Genomic DNA, 22,950 nt, shown 5'->3' with positions numbered 1-22,950 from the left:
GAGAGAATCAGAGAGCTAAATGTTTCCATGAGACAAAACAATATCCATATCATAGGAGTTCCAGAAGAGGAGGAGCCTGGAGAAAGGGGCACAAGGTTTACTTGAACAGATTATAGCTGAGAACTTCCCTAATCCAGGTACGGAAGCAGGCATCCAAGTCCAAGAGACACAGAGAACTCCCTTCAAAATCAACAAAAACAAGTCAACACCATGATATATAGTGACAATGGCAAAATACAAAGATAAAGAGAGAATTCTGAAAGCAGCTAGGGACAAATGGGCCTTAACCTACAAAAGCAGACACATAAGGGTAGTTGCAGACCTGTCCAGTGAAACTTGGCAGGCCAGAAGGGAATGGCAGGAAATGTTAGACATGCCAGCTGAATAAGAAAATATGCAGCTAAGAATCCTTTATCCAGCAAGGCTGTCATCCAGAAAAGGAGAGATAAAGGATTTCCCAGATAAAAACTAAACGAGTATATGGCCACAAAACCAGCCCTATAGGGGAGCTCTGTGAGTGGAAAGCAGCAAAGACTACAAAGGACGAGAGACATCACAACAAACACGAAACCTATAGATAATACAATGGCACTAAATCCATATCTTTCAATAATCACTTTGAATGCAAATGGTCTACATGTCCCAGTCAAAAAACAAAGGATATCAGAATGGATTAAAAAAACAAGATCCATCTATATGCTGCCTATAAGAGACTCAGTTAAGGCCTGAGGATACCAGAAGATTGAAAGTGAGAGGATGGAGAACCATCTATGAGCCACCCAGGAGCCCCAGACAAACTAGATTTTAAAACAGATTATAACTGTAAGAAATGAAGAAGAGCACTCTATCATAATTAAGGGGTCTACCCATCAGGAAGAGCTAACATTTGTAAATGTTTATGTCCCCAACATGAAAGTACCCAAATATATAATTAATCACAAACATAAATAAATGTATAGATATAATATCATGACTATAGGGAACTTTAATATTCCAGTTACACTGATGGACTTGTAGGCAGAAAATCAACAAGGAAACAATGCTTCTGAATGACATATTGGACCAGATGGACTTAACAGATATATTCAGAACATTTCATTCAGAACACATTCTTATCAAGTGCACATGGAACATTCTCCAAAAGAGATCACATATTGGGTCACAAAACAGCTCTCAACAAGTACAAAAAGATGGAGATCATACCATGCATATTTTCAGATCACAATACCATGATACTTGAAATCAACCACAGAAAAAAATTTGTAAAGAAAGCTCCCCAAAATATGGAGGTTAAAGAACTAAAAAATGAATGGGTTAACCAGGAAATTAAAGTAGAAATTAAAAAATACATGGAAGCCAATGAAAATGAACATGACAGTCCAAATAGTCTGGGACATAGAAAGGCAGTTCTTAATAGGAAAATGCATTGCAATTCAGGCCTATCTTATTAAGCAAGAAAGGTCCCAAATACACAACCTAACCTTACATGTAAAGAGCTAGAAAAGGAACAATAAAACCCAAAGCCAGCATAAGAAGGGAAATAAAGATTAGAGCAGAAATAAACAATATAGCATCAAAAAAAAAAAAACAAACCCCATAACATATCAATGAAACTAAGAGCTGTTTTTTTTTAAAAGAATAAAACAAAATAGATAAACCACTAGACAGACATATCAAAAAGAAAAGAGGACCCAAATAGATATCACGAATGCAAGAGAAGTCACAACCAATACCACATAAATACAATTGTAAGAGACTATTATGAAAAATATGCCAACAAACTGGACAAACTGGAAGAAATGGAAACACTCACACATTACTGAAACTCAAATGGGAAGAAATAGAAAATTTGAACAGGCCTACAGCCAGCAAAGAAATTGAATCAGTTATCAAAAATCTCCCAACATGAGAGTCCTGGGCCAGATGGCTTCCCAGGGGAATTCTACCAGACATTTAAAGAAGAGTTAATACTTATTCTTCTCAAACCATTCTAAATAACAGAAATGGAAGGAGAGCTTCCAAACTCATTCTATGAAGTGGGCATTACCTTGATTCCAAACCAGACAAAGACCTCAGTAAAAATGAGAATTACAGGCCAATATCCCTGATGAACATGGATGTGAAAATTCTTAAGGAGCACCTGGGTGTCTGAGTCGGTTAAGTGTACGACTTCAGCTCAGGTCATATCTCACTGCTGTCTGTGCTGACAGCTCAGCACAGCCTAGAGCCTGCTTCTGATTCTGTGTCTCCCTCTCTGCACTACCCCACTCATGCTCTCTCTCTCAACAATAAACATTAAAAAAATTTTTTCTTAATTCTCAACAAGATACTAGTAAATCAAATTCAACAGTACATTAAAAGAATTATTCACTATGATCAAATGGGATTTATTCCTGGGCTGCAGAACTGGTTCAATATTCACATATTCAGCAACGTGCACATTAACAAAAGAAAGGACAAGAACCCTATGATGTTCTCAATAGATGAAGAAAAGCATTTCATAAGATACAGCATCCTTTCTTGACAAAAACCCTCAAAAAAGTAGGGATAGAAGGAACATATTTTAACATCATGAAAGCAATATATGAAAGGCCCATAGCTGACTATCATCTTCCATGGGGAACAACAGAGTACTTTCCCCCTGAGATCAGGAACACAACAGGGATGTCCACTCTCATCACTGTTGTTTAACATAGTGTTGGAAGTCCTAGCATCAGCAATCAGACAAAAAAATGAAATAGAAGGCATCAGAATCGGCAAAGATGTCAAACTTTCAGTCTTCCAAAATGGCATGATATTTACTCTACATGGAAACCCAAATCTCCACCTAAAACCAGTGAGAGCTGATACATGAATTCAGAAAAGTCGCAAGATATAAAATCAAAGTACAGAAATCGGTTTCATTTTTATACACCAATAATGAAGCAACACAAAGATATTATATTAGGTAATCGATCCCATTTACAATTGCATCAAAAAATGTAAAGTACCTAGGAATAAACCTAACCAAAGATGTAAAAGATGTGTACTCTATAAACTATAAAAAGCTTATGAAAGAAATTGAAGAAGATACAAAGAAATGGAAAAACATTCCGTGCTCATAGATTAAAAGAACAAATACTGTAACAACATCAATACTAACCAAAGCCATCTACACATTCAGTGCAATCCCTATCAAAATAACACCAACATTCTTCTCAGAGCTAGAACAAACAATTTTAAAATTTGTATGGAACCACAAAAGACCCTGAATAGTCAAAGTAATGTTGAAACAGAAAACCAAAGCAGAAGGCATTTACAAACTCAGACTTTACAAAGCTATAATCGTCAAAACAGTGTGGTATTGGCACAAAAACAGACACATAGATCAATGCAATAGAATATAGAACCCAGAAACAGATCCACAAATATATGGCTAACGATCTTTGACAAAACAGGAAAGAATATTCAATGGGGGAAAAAAACCCTCTTTATTAAATGGTGCTGGGAGAACTGGACAGCAACATGTAAAGAATGAAACTGGACTACTTTCTTATACCATACACAAAAATAAATCCGAAATGGATGAAAGACCTAAATGTGAGACAGGAAGCAATCAAAATCCTAGAGGAGAAAACAGGCAACAACCTCTTTGACCTCAGCAGCAGCAAATTCTTACTGGACATGTCTCCAGAGTCAAAGGAAACAAAAGCAAAAATGAACCACTGAGACCTCATCAAGATAAAAAGGCTTCTGCACAGCAAAGGAAACAATCAACAAAACCAAAAGGCTACCAGTGGAATGGGAAAAGATATTTGTAAATGACATACTGGATAAAGGGTTAAGGTCCAAAATCTATAAAGAACTTACCAAACTCAGTGAAGAAATCCAGTGAAGAAATGGGCAAATGACTGTATAGACACTTTTCCAAAGAAGACATTCAGATGGCACACATACACATGGAGAAGATGCTCAACATTGCTCATTATCAGGCAAATACAAATCAAAACCACAATGAGATACCACCTCACACCTGTCAGAGTGACTGAGATTAACTTAGGAAACAACAGATGTTGCCAAGGATGTGGAGAAAGGGGAACACTTCTGCACTGTTAGTGGGAATGTAAACTAATGCAGCCACTCTGGAAAACATGGGAAGGTTCCTCAAAAAATTAAAAAGTAGAACTACCCTATGACCCAGCAATTGCACTACTAGGAATTTATCCAAAGGATACAAAAATGCTAATTCAAAGGGGCACAGACACATCAATGTTTATAGCAGCACTATCAACAATAGCCAAATTATGGAAAGAGCCCAAATGTCCATCTACTGACAAATGGATTAAGATGCGGTGTATACACACACACACACACGCGCGCGTGCACACACGTTGGAATACTACTCAGTGATGAAAAAGATGAAATCTTGCCATTTGCAACAATGTGGATGGAACCACACAATATTACACTAAGCAAATTAAGTCAGAGGAAGACAGATATCACATGATTTCACTCATAGGTAAATTGGAGAAACTTAAAAGATGATCATGGGGAAGGGAAGGAAAGAGACTCAAATACAGAGAACTGAGGGTTAATGGGGATGAGGGGGTTAAGGGTGGGGAAAACAGGTGATGGGCATTAAGAAGGGCACTTGTTGGGATGAGCACTGGATGCTGTATGTAAGTGATCAATCAAGATTACACTGTATTTTAACTAACTTGAGAATAAAATATATTTTAAAAATTTCATATTTCATAGCAGAGGTCCAGAACACAGAAGCAACAATTCAAGTGAATTCAATCCAAAGTAATAAGAGTGAAACTGTAAAAAAAACTAGTTCAGTTACCTATTTTACTTCATACCTTGTAAGTTTTAAACTATAAAAAACTATATATTATAAAGTATCCTGGCAACATAATGTAAATTTTTCTCATCTTAGTTTTGAAAACTAATATAACTATCACAACACTCTTTCCCCAAACCATTTTACAAAGTTATAAACAAAATACACATTTTCTCAAAATAATTCCTGAGAAAAATTAAAACACTATCTTTTCAATCATATATTACTTTCCCAAGCTGAGCCAGACAAACACCATCAAGGCTGAAATCACTTTATAACAAATTATGCATAAAAATATGAAATGATTTGAGAAGTACCTGAAGTAGAAGCAGCCATCTTCTTTGTCATTATCTTTTATTTTATTACAACTAAATGTTTCTGCCTAGAAAGGAAGTAGGAGAGGAGGAAGGGAGGGAGAAATCAGGATGAAACCTTTATATTTTCACTAAATGCAAATACAGATCACATATGGATTTATTTATAAATATATATTACACACAACTATATGTATATATCCTTACAATGCATTTAAGATTCAATAATGAAATCAGTCATGGTGACAATCACTAAAAAATTTTGTTAATGGTTATTTTTAGAGAGAGACAAAGAAAGAAAGAGAGAGAGAGAAAGGAAAGGAGCAGAGAAAGAGGGAGACAGAGAATATGAAGGAGATTCCTGCCTCAGAGCTGTCAGCACTGAGCCAGAGCCCAAGGCAGGGCTCAAACCCACAAACCGTGAGATTATGACCTGAGCCAAAGTCGGATGCTTAACCAACTGAGCTACCCAGGTGCCCCTGTGACACATCATTTAAAAGGTACACAGATCTCTGGGGGAGTGACATGGTATTAGCAGCCTGATGAGATGGACAGTATAAATTAAGGAAGCTAATTATAGCTCCATGTGGCTACTGAGCACTTGAAATATATCTGGTTCAAATTGAAAGGTGGTGTACGTATAAAATACACATGAAATTTCAAAGATTGGTAACAAAAAAATGTAAAATCTCATTAATAAACTTTAAATACTGAGTACATGTTTAAATGGTAACAATCTTTTTTTATATTTTTAATGTATCTCCTAGAGAAATATAAATATTATGTGACTTGTATGATATTTCTATTGGACTGAGTTGCTTTAGACTCTCAAACTATTCTCACCACTCTACCCTCCTTCCTGTATCCTATATCATCACATCTCTTTGCCATCTCATTTTATGTATTACTTCTTAGGGATATTTAACAACTTTTTGCCCTGTGCCACTGTCCTTTAGAATTTTTTTTTAGATGTTTATTTAATTTTGGGACACAGAAAGAGGGAACGCAAGTGGGGGAGGAGAGAGAGAGACAGAGACACAGAATCCAAAGCAGGCTCCAGGCTTTGAGCTGTCAGCACAGAGCCCAATGTGGGGCTTGAATTCATGAACGCCAAGATCATGACCTGAGCTGATGTCGGTCATTTAACTGACTGAGCCACCCTGGCATCACTGTCCTTTAGATAATTTTAAAGTGTAAAATATCTTAAAGTTTAAGGGATATCACAATGTGGGTTCCTCTTTTTCAACCGCATCAGCGCTTAATACTGAAACATATTCTGATATATTTATATACATTCACATATATATGCTCATATATATGCTCATATGTGTGTATGTGTATATATATACATATATATGTGATAAAGTGGGTTAATGTGTAGTTCTCCAGTATAGACACACTGCATTCTTACATTAAATTACATTTAATTTTCAGTTAAATATAAGAATTACTTTAAACTTCTAAAAATGCTTCCCAAAACTTACATTTGCTGGTGGTCGGTTCCCACTGTTAGACAGCTGCCACATTTTCATGGAAATACGTGCTGGATTAATATTTTTGATGATACTGTCATCTTCAGAAATAACAGTAATCATAAAATCTGTCATGGTGATTATTAATGGATTCTGTTAAATAATTGTACGTCTTAAAGTGTATATTTTGTTTAAATGTTAATTATGAAACTCTGAAGAAAACAAAACCATTCTGTAATCCACATGCCTCAATAATTCGTCTGTAAAAATGTACTAATCATGACAGACAACTCTAATGTTAAATCTCCTCCAGAAATCTAACACATACATCTTTACTGTTATTAATCCTTTGCCTTATCTTCACAATCTGCCATGCTAGAAGCTCTACCATGCAAGACCAAAAAGGTTAGACTGTGGATACTCAACAACATAGAATTAAGGCAACTGGTCATAAATCCACGTGCTTTACATATTCTGAGACTACAGTGTTTATTTTATGATTTTCAATAGCATATAGTAGTAAACTATTATTACATATAGTATTCCCCTTAAGTTTATCATTCACTGGCACCCATACGATAGATATAATTTTTTAAAGTTTTGTTTACTTTGAGAGACAGAGAGAAACAGTGCACACACACAAGCGTGTGAGTGGGGAAGGGGCAGAAAGGAAGGAAGAGAGAATTCTAAGCAGGCTCCAGACCAGCAGCTTAGAGCCCAACACAGGGCTGGAACCCACAAACTGTGAGATCATGACCTGAGCTGAAACCAAGAGTCAGACACTCAACTGACTGAGACACCCAGGCATCCCTGATAGATATAATTTTTTAATGACAGGAAATAGGTCTCCCCTCCTAAAACAGATGTAAAATTAAGAATATAAAGGCTATGTATATATGTAACAATTATTAAAAATTATTAATTTTCTAATCTAAACTTTTTGGTCTGCTTGTTTTTACTGCTTATAACTATGTATAGGAATTCATCCCTTCAAGAAAACAGAGGTCTAAGAAAATTATCCATATAAAATACATTTCCTATTGAAAATAGGTAGACTACACTGAAATTATCTGCTTACTTAAGTGTCTTCTACATTAGACAGAACTCATTGGAAACTGTTGTAATCATTATTGGAACTAAGAGCCCAATACAGTGCCTGAACATTGCAGATATTTAGGAAATATTTTTTATTCTGAAATATTTAGTCATAAATTCTGGTGTTTTCATCCAAATTAAGTTAAACAATCCTGGTTCTATTTGGCTGAAGATGACATTACAACCTATTTAATAAAGCTGCCACAATTCTTGCCATCTTTCTTTTGCAGAACTTCACAATCCAGTGAATGAACAAACCACAGGCTCTCAGTTTATGTATAAACTTTCAGTTCATTCTTGACCATTAAGCAAATGTACAATACAGAGGTGAAAGAAGATATGGTTAAATCAAACATTTTCTTTTTTATTTAAAATGCTATGCAGGCTTGTTTTTTTTTTTTTATCATGCTGAATATTTAAAATAGTTTACTCTGCTAATGTAAAAAGCAATTATCATTACAAATTTATTTAAAATTTGTGACTTACTCACCAGTGAAAATACCCCCTGCTAAAAAGGAAGCATCTTTGTCATATTTAATATTGAGACGAATAGGTTTTTCAGGGTCCGGAAGAATCATCAATTTAATTATAGGTCCTTCTATGTTATTTTTGTTATAAATGGCTCTAACCTGCATCACATGTTCTCCTCTAACAAGAGGGAGAAAAAGAGAGACAAAGAGTTCTAATTACATTATAATAATAGTTTAAAAATTTGACAACTTATACAAAGTTTATTCATTTACAAAACCTCTCTACTCCTGTTCAGTTCCATCTCCTACCTAACACTAAATAGAAGGCTACTCTTAACTTCAGCAAGGAATAAGAAAACTCAATCTCTATATGACTAATAACTATCAAACTTTTGGTTCTTACCTAGGGGCATACACACTGAACACTCCCAAATTAGCCCTTCCCCTTTCATCTGTTTTATGTTGTTGGTTTGAAGGAGAGAGCTAAAAACAAAACAACAAAACAGTTAATTAGAAAATTCTAGAGATCAAATTCTTTCCCCCTATTATAATGTTCTATTCCTTTTACTATTTTAATATTTTTTATTTGCACACACTTCTAAAATCTTTGATTTCCTAATTTAGAAATAACATAATATGTAATTATGCAACCCAACCCAAAGGACAACTGCTCATCTTGATCAATTAAACTGTAATTTAGTGTATTTCAGTTATTAAGTTGCAGAATTCAATGTTCACTGCTTCAACAGCAATGATATTTCAAGTGAAGTTTGGTTATACAAACACTGAAGGTACATTCCAAAAAGGGAGCTGAAGAGGTGGGGTGGGGGGATGGCACAGGTGAAATAAACATAAATATACATTTAAGTCAAGGCATCAAGATACCATGTCCATGTTACTTCATCTTTCTCTTAACATTTAACTCAGACATGCTCCTTAGACCTCTGTTGCAACACTACCTTCTTAGTGACAATCAAGCTTTCTTTTTTTTTTTTTTATGTTTTTAAAATTTATTTTTGAGAGACAGAGACAGCACGAGCAGGTGAGGGTCAAAGAGAGAGGGAGACACAGAATATGAAGCAGGCTCCAGGCTCTGAGCTAGCTGTCAGCACAGAGCCTGATGCGGGGCTCGAACCCAGGAACTAAGAGATCATGACCTGAGGCCGAAGCTGGACGCTCAACCGACTAAGTCACCCAGTCACCCCCACTTTCAAATTAATAAAAATCAGTGGAAATAATCATTGGTTACCAAGAATCTCTCAGCCTTCTACAAATGCTTCTGTGAAAATAGACTAATATTCTTATTTGTGGTAGAAAATAATCGGTTTAACTCTCCTAGATGCTAACGTCGACTATAAAAGTGAATTTGTAAACTGCTGTAGTAGAATATCAGACTCTTTCCTAATTCCTAATTTTCATTTTTGCTTAATGGAACCTAAAAATTAGGTAATATGATAGGTACATGCAAAAAAGCAATAGTTAGGCAAAAATGAGAAGGGATAATCAAAATGACAGTATAAAATCCCTTATTTTACTTATCCCATTTACCTTCTGATCCATTATCTCTCAACCCATCTTTCTCAAAATATTTCTCCCATCTGGATCCTAAATTCTTGTTGCTAAGCCCAAGAAGCATGTCTTCTTTTTCAGGCTATATAGCAGCAATACCATAGTCTTTCTAAAAAGGCATTAAGACCTCTGACCCTGACTATTTTCTATGAAAACAAGTCTGGATCACAAGCCATTCTTGGCATTTTAATCTCTCATCTGACTTTTAAGATAAATACGTCAGGTCCTGGAAATCTGTTAGAGTTCTTATTGATGAGCTAATGGATTAATTTTAGGACAGCTGCACATTTACATGATCTCAACTATTTTCATCTACTAAAATTATAAAAATGTTTGTAGAAGGATAGTTAAGCCTGGCTGAAGACAACCCCAGGAATTATCTCTGTGTTGCCTGGTAACAAACTGGGACAAATTAATTGACTTCAGTAGGAGGGACTATGCTAAACTACAACTTTGCAAGGAACTAGCAGCTTCTCCTATTTCCCCTCACAGGAAGGGAATAACTGACTATTCCAGTGCTCATGTAAATACATGGTACCTAATCTAGGACTTCTTGATATCAAGCATTATGTTTGTCCCCAAACATTACAAGACCATATTCATGCTTGCCCCATACACCCTAAAATACAACTCAGTATATAAGTCTAACAGTTATGTTAGACTTGCTCTATGCTCTTGCTATGGTAGCTCTCCATAAGGTATGGAGGACAGGTACTCAGATGATGCTTTTTGATTACCCTTAGCTTGTTAAGTTTCCCAAGTAATGCCTATTCCTTAACTCTTACTGCAGGTCATATTTGCATTTACTCACTTTCTCAGTGTCATCTCTTCATTCTAATCTTAAACCCAAATGCATACTAGTAGTGAAAGAATCTTAACTTGCCCCTTATTAAACTGCTTACAAGATATAAAGTTTACTTCCTCAAAATAATTATGAAAAATAGTTGATTTAAACTAAGCAACAATCAAGGTTATATAAGACTACATTTTAAAAAATATGACATGTAATAACATTATCACAACAATGAAACCAAAATTTTAAGTAGACGAAAATTACGTAAGGACCTACGGAGGTTTTAAAACTTACCTTTAAATTGTTAGCTTTCACAAGACTTATTTTGACCTGTGGTACAGATGCTGGATTGTCCCACTGATCACAAAGTTGAACAATGAGAGGATTCTGTAATTCTCTTCCATTAATCACTGGAATGGACTGAAACAGGTATAAATATTTTCAAAAGCATTAAAACATATGTGCCAAACAACATAATTACTACCTGTACACTTATAAAATGATCACTTAATTTATCTCAGTTCTAGTCACCATAACTTCATTTATTAAAACAAATTTCTGAAAGTCAATTATATTGTCACAAGTGATCATCTTCTTATAGAAATAATTAAGTAAAAAAGAATCCATTTGATATTATAGCTTTTAACACATTCCTAAAAGTTCATATTAGAATGACTTCAATGGGGACATCTGGGTGGTTCAGTTGGCTAAGCATTTGACTGTTGATTTTGGCTCAGGTCATGATCTCATGGTTCATGGGATCAAGCCTCATGCTGGGCTCTGTGCTGACAGCATAGAACCTGCTTGGGATTCTTTTTCTCCTTCTCTTTCTCCCTCTCGCAACTTGCACACTGTCTCTCCCTTTTTCTCCTTCTCAAAAATATATAAACAAATGTTTAAAAATAAAAAAGGAATTACTTCAATGGAAATAAAAGCTTATGTTAGGTTCTCAGATTTAGCATTGGGTATCTATGGTTAGCTTCTCTGTCAAGGATAAGCACTCAGGCACTCTACATTAAGCAGTCATACACAGCTTTCTACCACTCATTAAATAAGACTAGAGAAGAGCAAGAAAACAAACAAGAGACTCTTAATGATAGAGAAAAGACTATGGGTTGATGGAGGGAGGTGGGTAGGAGATGGGCTAGATGGGTACTTGAGGTGGGCACATTGCATGGAAGTGATGAATCACTGAATTCTACTCCTGAAACCCATACTGCACTGTATGTTAACTAAATAAAATTTAAATTAAAAAAAAAAAGTAAAGAAGAAAATACACACATACATAAATAGGACTAGTTGCTGATCATCTATACTCTCTTAATTTAAAAAACATTTGTTTTTTTCCTCCATCATATAAGGGCTGTGTAATTCTGAGAATTTGCTTGTTGACCAATTAGTACTGAACATATCAAAGGAAACATATTGCCTAGCAAGAAATTTGATGAATTCCAATCTTACGTATCCTGCTTTAGACGAGATCGGGCGTGTTCAGGGTGGCATGGCCGTAGACTGTATCCTACTTTAAAGGTGCACAAAAAAGATGGGAGAGCACTAATTTGTGAAAAAGGAATGCTGATTTATCATCTTCCTCCTATCAATGTTACCTTTGCTTCCTCCAACCCCTAATTTAATAGAGGCAGATGGTTATCAAATTATCTTAGGAGGTTGCTAAAAGTGGGGAAAAAATTAATGTGTTTTGGATAGGACTTAATTTTCCTTAAAAAAAGCTTGACCATCACAATCTTTACATGGCTATAGTTGACTATATTCCACCTAAGTGTATTAAAAGCCTAAATTTAAAAAAAATCAATGACAGTTTCTAAATGCAAACATTATCATGGTACTTTATTCCTAAACACATTGTCTACTCATCCAACAATAACTACTTTTATTTTTTAATGTTTTATTTATTTTTGAGAGAGAGAGAGAAGAGAAGAAAAGAGAGGAGAGGAGAGAAGACCGTGAGTAGGTGAGGGGCAGAGAGAGAGGGAGACACAGAATCTGAAGCAGGCTCCAGGCTCTGCGCTGTCGGCACAGAGCCCGACCCGGGGCTCAAACCCACAAACCATGAAATCATGACCTGAGCCAAAGTTGGACACTTAAATGACTGAGCCACCCAGGCGCCCCACAATAATTACTTTTAAAGAATATTCTTTAATAAATGACTTGTAGCCCAAACTGTCAGTTTGGAATTATCTGGGAGAAAGTGGGGAAAAAAAAAAAAAAAGGTATCCAAAATCAATTGTTTATAGTTACAAACCTCTACCACTTTTTAGTATTTTAATGTAATGTAATTTAATGTTTCAGGATTTCAGTTTCCTCATTTATAAAATAAGAATGTTAAAAAACACATAATGCTAAGATTAAATGAGAGAATGTATGTGTATATTAATATAACATTTATATTTTTTTTCTATTTATCAGTTAGGTGTTAAATCAGTTCTCCATCTCCACTTCAGATCCAATTAGGACTTAATAGATATATTAATTAGAACTTAATAGATATATTCAGAACATTTCATCCTAAAGCAGAATACATATTCTTCTCTAGTGCATATGGAATATTCTCCAGAATAGATCACATCCTGGGTCATAAATCAGTCCTCGATAGATATAAAAAGATCAAGATCATACCAAGCATATTTTCAGATCACAACACTATGAAACTTGAAGTAAACCACAGGAAAATACATGGAGGTTAAAGAACATCTTACCAAAGAATGAATGGGTTAACCAGGAAATTGAAGAGCTAAAAAAAATAGAAGAAATCCAATGAAAATGAAAACATGACGGTAGAAACACTTTGGGATGCAGCAAAGGCAGTCCTAAGAGGAAAGTGCAATGCTATTCAAGTCTGTCTCAAGAAGCAAGAATGGTGCCAAATATATAACCTAACTTCACCCCTAAAGGAACTATAAAAGCAGCAGTTAATAAAGTCTAAAGCAAGCAGAAGGGAAATGATAAAGATGAAAGCAGAAATAGATGATATAGAAACAAAAAAACCCAATAGGCATACTGATGAAATTAAAGGCTAGTTCTCTGAAAGAATAAACAAAATTGATAAACTACTAGCCAGACTTATTGAAAAGAGAGGACCCACTGAAAGAAAGAAGAGAGATCACAACCAACACCACAGATATACAAACGTGTTAAGAAAATACTATGAAAAATTATATGCTAATAAACTGGGCAATCTGCAAGAAATGGACACACACTACCAAAATACAAATCAGAAGTAGAAAATGTGAACAGGCCCTTAGCCAGCAAAGAAATTGAATCAGTCATCAAAAATCTCCCCAATAAATAAGAGTCCTGGGCCAGATGATGTCCCAGGGGAATTCTACCAGACATTTAAAACAGATTTTATACCTATTATTCTCAAACAGTTCCAGAAAATAGAAACAGAAGGAAAGCTTCCAAACTCATTCTATGAAGCCAGCATTACCTTGATTCCAAAACCAGACAAAGACCCCACTAAAAAGGAGAATTACAGGGCAGTATCTCTAATGAGCCTGGATGCAAAATTCTTAATAAGATACTAGCAAATCAAATTCAATAGTACATTAAAAGATTTATTCAGTGCTTCAGTTGGTTAAGCATTCACCTTTGGCTCAGGTCATCTCACAGTTCATGAGTTCAAGCCCTGCATCAGGCTCTGTGCTGACAGCTCAGAGCCTAGAGCTTACTGATTCTGTGTCTCTCTCTCTCTTTCTGCCTCTCCCTGGCTTGTGCTCAGGCTCTCAAAATGTGCTCTTTCTCTCAAAAATAAACATTACAAAAAATAAGAATTATTCATCATAATCAAATGAGATTGATTCCTGGGCTGCAGGACTGGTTCAATATTCACAAATCCAACAACCTGATATACCACATTAATAAAAGAATGGATAAGAAACCTAGGATCCTGTCAATAGATGCAGAAAATGCATTTGACAAAAAACAGTATCCTTTCTTGATGGAAACCCTCAAGAAAGTGGGATAGACAGAACAAATCTCAACATCATAAGGCTATCTATGAAAGGCCCACAGCTAATTATCATCCTCAATGGAGAAAAACAATGCTTTCTCCCTAAGGTCAGGAATGTAACAAGGATGTCCACTATCACCACTGTTATTCAACAGAGTACTGGAAGTCCTAGTCTCAACCATCAGGCACAAAATAAATAAAAGGCATACAAATTGGTAAGGAAGAGATCAAGCTTTTCCTCTTCCAACACAACAGGACACTTACTCTACATGGAAAAGCTGAAAGACTCCACCAAAATAACAGCTAGAGCTGATACTGAATTCAGCAAAATCACAGGGTATAAAATCAAAGTACAGAAATCAGTTGCATTTCTATACACCAGTAATAAAGCAACAGAAACAGATATAAGGAAATCGATCTCATTTATAATTGCACCGAAACCCATAAGATACCTAAGAATCAGCCTAATCAAAGAGGTTGATATTGATCTGTACACGGAAAACTATAGAAAGCTTACGTAAAATATTGAAGACAGAAAAAATGCAAAAACATTCCATGCTCATGGATTAGAAGAACAAATATTGTTAAATGTCGACACTACTGAAAGCAATCTACACATTCAATGATTCCTACCAAAATAACACCAGCATTTTTCACAGAGCTAGAACAATTCTAAAGGGATTTTTTTTTTTAGATTTTTAATGTTTATTTATTATTGAGACAGAGAGAACCAGAGCATGATTAGGGGAGGGGCAGAGAGAGAGGGAGGGAGACACAGAATCTGAAGCAGGGCTTTGACACAGAGCCTGACGCGGGGCTCAAACCCATGAACCATGAGCTCATGATCTGAGCTGAAGTCAGACACTTCACCAACTGAGCAACTCAGGCACCCCTAGAACAAACAATTCTAAAACTTGTATGATATGGTGCCAGAGAAGACCCCAAATAGCCAAAGTAATTTTGAAAAAAGAAAACCAAAGCTGGAAGCATCACAATGTCACACTTCAAACTGTATTAACAAAGCCGTAATCAGCAAGACAGTTTGGTTCTGGCACAAAAAACATATAGATCAATGGAAGAGAATCCAGAATCCAGAAAGGAACCCACAAATGTATGGCCAGCTAATCTTTGACAAAGCAGGAAAGAGTATGCAATGGGAAAAAAACACAGGCTCTTTAGCAAAATGGTGCTAGGAGAACTGGACAGCGACATGCAGAAGAATGAAACTAGACCACTTTTTTACACCATATACAAAAATAAACTCAAAATGGATTAAAGACCTAAATGTGAGACAGGAAAAAATCAAAATCCTAGAAAAGAAAACAGGCAACAACTTCTTGATCTTGGCCACAGCAACTTCTTACTAGACACATCGCCAAAGGCAAGGGAAACCAAAGCAAAAATTAACTACTGGGACCTCATCAAGATAAAAACCTTTGACACAGCACAATCAACAATCTAAACCATCAACAAACTAAAAAGCAACCAATGGAAAGGGAAAAGATACTTGTAAATGATGCAGTGGATAAAGGGGTAGTATCCAAAATCTATGAAAAACTTACAAACTCAACACCCCAAAAACCAAATAATCCAGTGAAGAAATGGGCAAAACACTTCTTTTACAAAGAAGGCATCCAGATGGCTAACAGACACTTGCAAAGATGCTCAACATCACTCATCATCAGGGAAATACAAATCAAAACTACAATGAGATACCACCTCACACCTGTCAGAATGGCTCAAATAAACAACTCATGAAACAACAAATATTGGTGAGGATGTGGAGAAAGGGGGACACTTTTGCCCTGTTTGTGGGAATACAAACTCATCCAGCCACTCTGGAAAACAGAATGAAGGTTCCTCAAAAAATTAAAAATACAACTACCCTATGACCTAGCAATTGCACTACTTGGTATTTATCCAAAGGATACAAAAATGCTGATTCTAAGGGGCACATTAACTCAATGTTTATAGGAGCACTACCAACAATAGCCAAAGTATGGAAAGAGCTCAAATGCCCACCGACTGATGAATAAAGACATAGTATATATATATATAATGGAATATTACTTGATCAGAAAGAACAAAATCTTGCCAGGTACAACAACGTAGATAAAGCTGGAGTATATTATGCTAAAAGAAATAAGTCGATCAGACAAATTATCATATGATTTCACTCATGTGGAATTTAAGAAACAAAACAGATGAATATGGGAGGAAAGGAAGGAAAAATAAGATAAAAAGAGAAAGGGAGACAAACAATAAAAGACTCTTAAATACAGAGAACTGAGGGTTACTGGAAGGGAGGGGAGGTGGGTGAGGGGACAGCTAAGTGGGTGATCACAATTAAGGAGCACTAGTTGTTGGTATTGTATGTAAGTGATGAATCACTGGATTCTACTCCTGAAACCAATATTACACTATAATGTTAACTAACTTGAGTTTAAATAAATTAAAAAAAAAAAAAAGAATTAGGAAGTTTTGGGAATACCAGATATTAAATTTAATGATTACTTTTACAGTCTTATCTACATATAACCATTTCTTTAACATAAGGAGAAATCAGGTTTGTTTTTTAAAGCTTCTGGATTTCTAAGGTATCTGCAAATTAATCTAAAAAACTTTTGAGTTAAGCTGTCATTATTTTTGACATTCCCTGACACAAAGCCATATAAAAAGATAACCATGTTGAGATTTTTTCCACCTCAAAGGTAAACAATAATTTCATAATATCATCAACCAACAAATCCTTTATTGACTTCATTAGGCAAAAGTGTATTAATTTATGTAGTATAAGTGCTCCCAAATAAAAATAAATGCACTGGCTTTACAGTAAAACTCCTCAATCAGGACATCACAAAAAATTTTTTTAGAACTTTGTCATCACTTGTTTATCTCTTAAATTCACAAACCTAAAAAAGCAACCTCAAACTAGAGTACAGATAATGTATAGTTTTCTTAAGTGATGTACTCAAACTTTAAGAGTGTAACTGCATCCATAATCACGATGATAGAAGTTTATCTTCCTTTAGAAAAGTACGTAAGCTGTCATTCCAACAGGTAGAACTCTGCTACACCAAAACTGAAAATGAAAATCTAAACAATAAATCTGAATTCTAAACATCTAGTAAAAACTCAACAGATTTAACAGAAATTTGCAAAATTAGTATTTAAGCTTTAACTATTTGTAAAGGGAGGCATACCAATATTTTTATGTGTATAATGACTTGATATTTGACATGCTTTTTCAAACTCCAGAGAAAACATTTTAAGACAGTAAGAGAGAACAATAAAACAAAATTAGGAAAAAAATAGTAACTGCTGAAACTGTGGTTTATGCTATTTTTACTTACACAGGTTTGAAAATTTCTGTAATAAAAATGTTAAGGTGTGATTACACTATTAAAAATTTGTTTAAATTTACATTCTAGTAAAATTAACATACATTGTACATGTCTCAGTGCTCAAGTGATTACCCCATTCTTTAACAAATGAGGACACAAGTGATGAATTAAATAACAAAGTATTTAGAATCATATCACTTTGTCCTTTTCTTCTTGTTACCACTGTTATTTGCTGTTACTTCAACAATAAAATGTATCTATCCACAGATAATCTGAAAGTAATAAACCATGTGACAGTAAATTCTTCCAATCAAGGCAGTTACTTACCTCCTTTGATTCTGGCCAGTCTATAAGGAGGAGTTTTGCTGGTGGTCCAGAAATTAGCTGCACTCGAATAAAGTCAGAAAATTCACGCCAAGTAAAACAAAGATCCTTATTTCCAGGAGGGCCTGGAATAAATTTGATGCCTTTTACACTTATACTTTGTGTATTTTCCTAGTGAGGGAAAGTATATTGAAAAGACAGGGATATAAAGTTTAGTTTTCAAAAAAAAATAAAAAAGGAAGAAAATGTTGTCATTAACCCATGTGCATACAGATATGTTTCTGTGTAAAACAATGGCAAATAACTTGCACACAAGCCAATACTGGCATACTATGAAATTCACTTCCTTAAAAGGAGAAACTGAATTTCTTTTTTGTTAAAGATCTAAAAGGTGCTATGTCTTTTTATCGTATTTTTTCCTAACTGCCCTCTTATTTACATCATCTCCTTTTTATTCCCCAAACAGCAAAGTGTGTGCTTGATCAATACCGTTTCTTTGCACTTGTTCTTTCCTGATGTTTGCAAAATTCTTTACCAATCTACATGGCTTTTCTTTAGGTTTCTGCATACAGGATTCCTTATTGAAAGGGGTCTTCCTTGACTACCCTGTATAATGGCACTGTTTCCACTACCCCATTTTATTTTTCTTCTTATCACTTATTTCTTACCTGCTGTATGCTCTTCCCATTATAAGGTGATCTCCCAAGAAGCTAGGGGCTTTGATTTGTTTCTGCTCAATCTCAGGTTGAGAGCATATTAATGGGAATCAATGAAACTAGCCTATAATTTCTGCAATGTGATGGAACAATATAACTAATTCCATACTGGCAGGGGCATTCTAGTATTCACATTTTAACAATGACCTTTAATAATTTTACTTTAAATTTGTAAAAAGTACAAATCTATTCCATCAGATTAAAAAAAATTTTTTTTTGTATTTACTTATTTTTGAGAAAGAAAGAGAGAGAGAGAGTAGGAGGAAGGGCAGGGAGAGGGAGGCACAGATTCTGATATAGGTGTCAGGCTCTGAGCTGTCAGCACAGAGCTGATGTGGGGCTGGAACTCATGAACTGTGAGACCATGACCCAAGATGAAGTCAGACACTTAATCAACTGAGCCACCCAGGCGCTCCTATTCCATCAGATTTTAATAATCAGTGTAAAATTTCATGTTCTACATTTCTGTTTGTACATTTCTGTACAAAGACACTGCAAAATAATTAAAATTAATTTCCATTCAAACCCCAATGAGTTCAGAATTTTTTAGTATCTGGAAAACAAATAATCATTAGTAAAATATACTGACAGCTGAAAATATTTAAAGTACAACCTGGAATTCCATATTTATTAGTGAATCACTAAAAGCCTTTTTGAAAATGTGATTTGTTTAAATCCTGTTGGAAGTTATCCTGATTTTACTTTCAATCTTAAAAATGATACTTGTATACGCATTTACCCACTGTAGATGAGTCAAAATAGAAATATAAAAATTTGAAAGGTGTTATGGTCTAAAGCTGAAATTATCAAAGGAATATACTTCAGAACAGCAGTACATTTTATGTAAGTGCAGAAATAATTTGAAGAAACAGTAACATTAAAATTACCTTTTATTTCCAAAAAATCCTACTATTTAAAAAATAGTTTTAAAACTGAAGGCTCTGATTTTTTTCTCTGCAGAGACTGGGGGTAGACTCTTGATGTTTGAAAGTGAGTCAAGATAGTATATATTGTTGTAAAATGACAATAGGAATTAAGTAGGCCACCTTGGCTAAAGAATAAAGAGCTATGGGTGGAGAAAGGTATGAGATTATGCTGTGGAAAGATACTTTAGGATATTTTAGGCCATTCTAAGGAGATGAGGTCTAAATTTACAGTATAAAATGCTGATAAGATCTAATAGGTGGCATAAAATGAGAAAGGAAAATGGACAATGTATTGGATCAGGTGAAACAGAAAAAACATGATGAATGCGTTACCTGAGAATGACAGAAAAGGATGTGGAGGCAGAATGTACAACTCTTCCAAGGAGTTATACCATAGAAAGAAGAGAAAGAGAGCAATAGATGGACAGGGAATTAGAGACAAAGGATGTTTTGACTGTTATGGGGAAAGGGGGGTGTAATTTGCCTTTTAAGATGAAGACATAAGACACGGGTGCCTGTGTGGTTAAGTGCCACTCAGGCAACGATCTCACGGTTTGTGACTTTAAGCCCTCATCAGGCTCTGTACTGACGGCATGGAGCCTATTTGGGATTCTCTTTCTTCCTCTCTCTGCCCCTCTCCCACTTACACATGTTCCTTCAAAATAAACAAACTAAAAAAAAAAAAAAAGATGAGAAACAGGACAGCATGTTTACATGCTGATGGGAATCTAATAGGGAAAACTGAAGATGTAGGAAGGCAGGTGACAATTTAGGAGAAATTATTGAATGAAGATGGGTGTCTATGCATAAAGTGATGGAAGGCACAGGTTGCTCATGCATACAGCAGAAACACAGTTATCTTCTGATTTCATATATACTTAGGGTGGAGATAAATAATGGAAAAACTTAGAAGTCAAACATTAAACTTTACCTTACCTTTGTTAGGTAAACAAAACATTATTAAAAGTTCTTCGGCACTGTTAAGACATAGTGAGTTGTGGGGTCAAAACTAGAATACTATCAACAGATTAGTGAGAATAAGAAACTCTAGTAAGGAAGGGCAACAAAGAGGCTACTCTTATGCTTCCTTTGTCAGGTTGAAAACTGTAATGGAGGCTCTAAAAGGAAGAAGAGTTTTTAAAAAGCATTAAAAGCCCTAAGTGTATTCAGCTTTACTTGGGCCTTAGAGATATCCTCTCTCACCTACTCTGGCCTGGCAAGTTCCTTAAAGCTCAGACACACATCTTTTATTCCCTGAGAGTTGTCTTTGATCTCTCCAAACAGAATACATCATGTTTGCTTGCTTGTTTTAAACTAAAATGATTCCACTGCGGTTCTTTTTTTTTTTTTTTTTCAACCTAATCTCAATTAACTGCACAGTTGTAAACTTCCCCAATTAATTTTTTCACCAACATTCTGTTTAATGCAGGATGTAAGCACTAAAATTTTATTTATGAAAAACTACTTTTATATATATATCAAAATATTTATGGATGAAATGATATAATGTATAGAATTTGTTTCAAAATGATGGGGAGTCTGGGTGGCTCACTTGTTTGTTTCAGCTCAGGTCATGATCTCACAGTTCTTGGGAATGAGTCCCATACTGGGCTCTGTGCAGAATCTACTTGGGATTCTCTGTCTCCCTCTTTCTCTACCCCTCCTCCACTTGCACTTGTGCTCTCAAAATAAACTTAAAAAAAAAAAAAAGACATGACAAAAGGGAAATACTAATGCTATTTATTCTATTTTTGGCATATGTATAAAGTTTATCATAACACAACCTTTTTAAAGCCTTTTGTGATTTTGCATTGTAAACACCAAAATCAAACTCCTTTTAGTTATTTTAGTTTTTCCTAAATGTTGTTAAATGTAAATCAATGGCATAAAGCCAACTGCTATGAAAAGTAGTCATACCTGAAAAGTAGTTTTCAAATGAGAGCTGTCAAGTCCAACACCAGCAATTCCCAAGGCAGATAAAGAACTTGGTGAAAATGCTTGAATCTGATTTCCATACTGATCTGTAACTATTACAACTATATAAAAAAGGAAAGCTTAATTTTAACACCTAAAATTATGCTTAGAAAAGCCACTGTAACTTTGTTTTCTTATGTACTTTTTTGTAAAACATAATCATACTTGCTTCCTGTATAATCACTACCAAAAAAAATAATTCAAGAATCTACTCAAGAATGCTTGTATTTATAGATGTAACACAGTTTTGATGTTAATCACTTTTTACTATAAAATTTGAAGAAAATAATCTAGTATTATGTGATATTCTATATGTAAAAAAATAAACATGAACCCACCAATACATTTACTTTACACTTTTAATGTTAACTATTATAACTTCTAACAAAAACCAGTATTTTCCCAAGAAACTGTTTTGGCCAAGCTGATTTTAAAGTTATGTCAGCCTAGGCAAAGATAGTGAAAATACAGCAATCTTTTCCAACAATGGATTTTAAAACACTAAATATATATAAAACCTTATATTTATATTTATATGTTTATATGTATAAATATATATAAAACCTTTCTTTCAGATCTTGTATGCCAAAATGTGAATATAGGTAAGCACATATTCTAAAACTATTTTAAAGAAAAAAAGCTGACCACACTAACCTATTTCTCCTTGAAGCTCTTGGCCCATCTGTACTGTTTTTCCTCCTTTTAACTCACATTTTAAATGTTTAGGCTCATCAGGAAGTGGCCTGAAATAAGTTAACAAAAGGCTTTAGTTCTACCTTTGTCTGTAGAAAAAACTTAGTTTTAATATGCTAAGGAGTAAGCATATGTATATTTAACACTCACTTTCTAAATCTTAAATACAACAATATCCCTCCAAAAATATCTCAATTTATAGAACATCACTATTAACCCAAATGGAAATAGAGAAAAGACAGCTTGCAAAGAAGTGTTAAATCATATTATCTATGCTGGATTAAAAGGAAATTATGACTAGAGAACTGAGAAAGAAAAGGTGAGTAAGAAGAACTCATCATCAAGAGATCTGGCAGCAGGTGGAGCAGGTACATCTGAAAATATTATCTCAAATATGGAGCCTGGAAATACTATGAAAATGAATGGAGGAATTCAAGCGAATGAGGTTACTGGAAGAGGTGAGCAAGA

The 22,950-nt window shown here is 34.8% G+C and overlaps 1 protein-coding gene across 1 annotated transcript in view; it reads right to left on the bottom strand.

The window, feature by feature from the left end:
- The window catches only part of SMCHD1 (structural maintenance of chromosomes flexible hinge domain containing 1), a 150,052-nt gene that overhangs the window by 48,858 nt on the left and 78,244 nt on the right, over nucleotides 1-22,950 (bottom strand). The window contains exons 27-34 of the mRNA XM_029922155.1: nucleotides 22,444-22,532; nucleotides 21,733-21,851; nucleotides 18,177-18,344; nucleotides 10,830-10,955; nucleotides 8,577-8,656; nucleotides 8,194-8,351; nucleotides 6,621-6,736; nucleotides 5,140-5,204 (exon numbers count right to left, since the gene is read on the bottom strand). Of these exons, the coding sequence (XP_029778015.1) occupies nucleotides 5,140-5,204; nucleotides 6,621-6,736; nucleotides 8,194-8,351; nucleotides 8,577-8,656; nucleotides 10,830-10,955; nucleotides 18,177-18,344; nucleotides 21,733-21,851; nucleotides 22,444-22,532 (921 nt within the window). The remainder of the gene's footprint in view (nucleotides 1-5,139; nucleotides 5,205-6,620; nucleotides 6,737-8,193; nucleotides 8,352-8,576; nucleotides 8,657-10,829; nucleotides 10,956-18,176; nucleotides 18,345-21,732; nucleotides 21,852-22,443; nucleotides 22,533-22,950) is intronic.

The sequence above is a fragment of the Suricata suricatta genome, chromosome 14, assembly GCF_006229205.1.
Source record: "Suricata suricatta isolate VVHF042 chromosome 14, meerkat_22Aug2017_6uvM2_HiC, whole genome shotgun sequence".
In the NCBI taxonomy this organism is placed as follows: domain Eukaryota; kingdom Metazoa; phylum Chordata; class Mammalia; order Carnivora; family Herpestidae; genus Suricata; species Suricata suricatta.
This window is presented reverse-complemented; position numbering and strand designations above follow the sequence as displayed.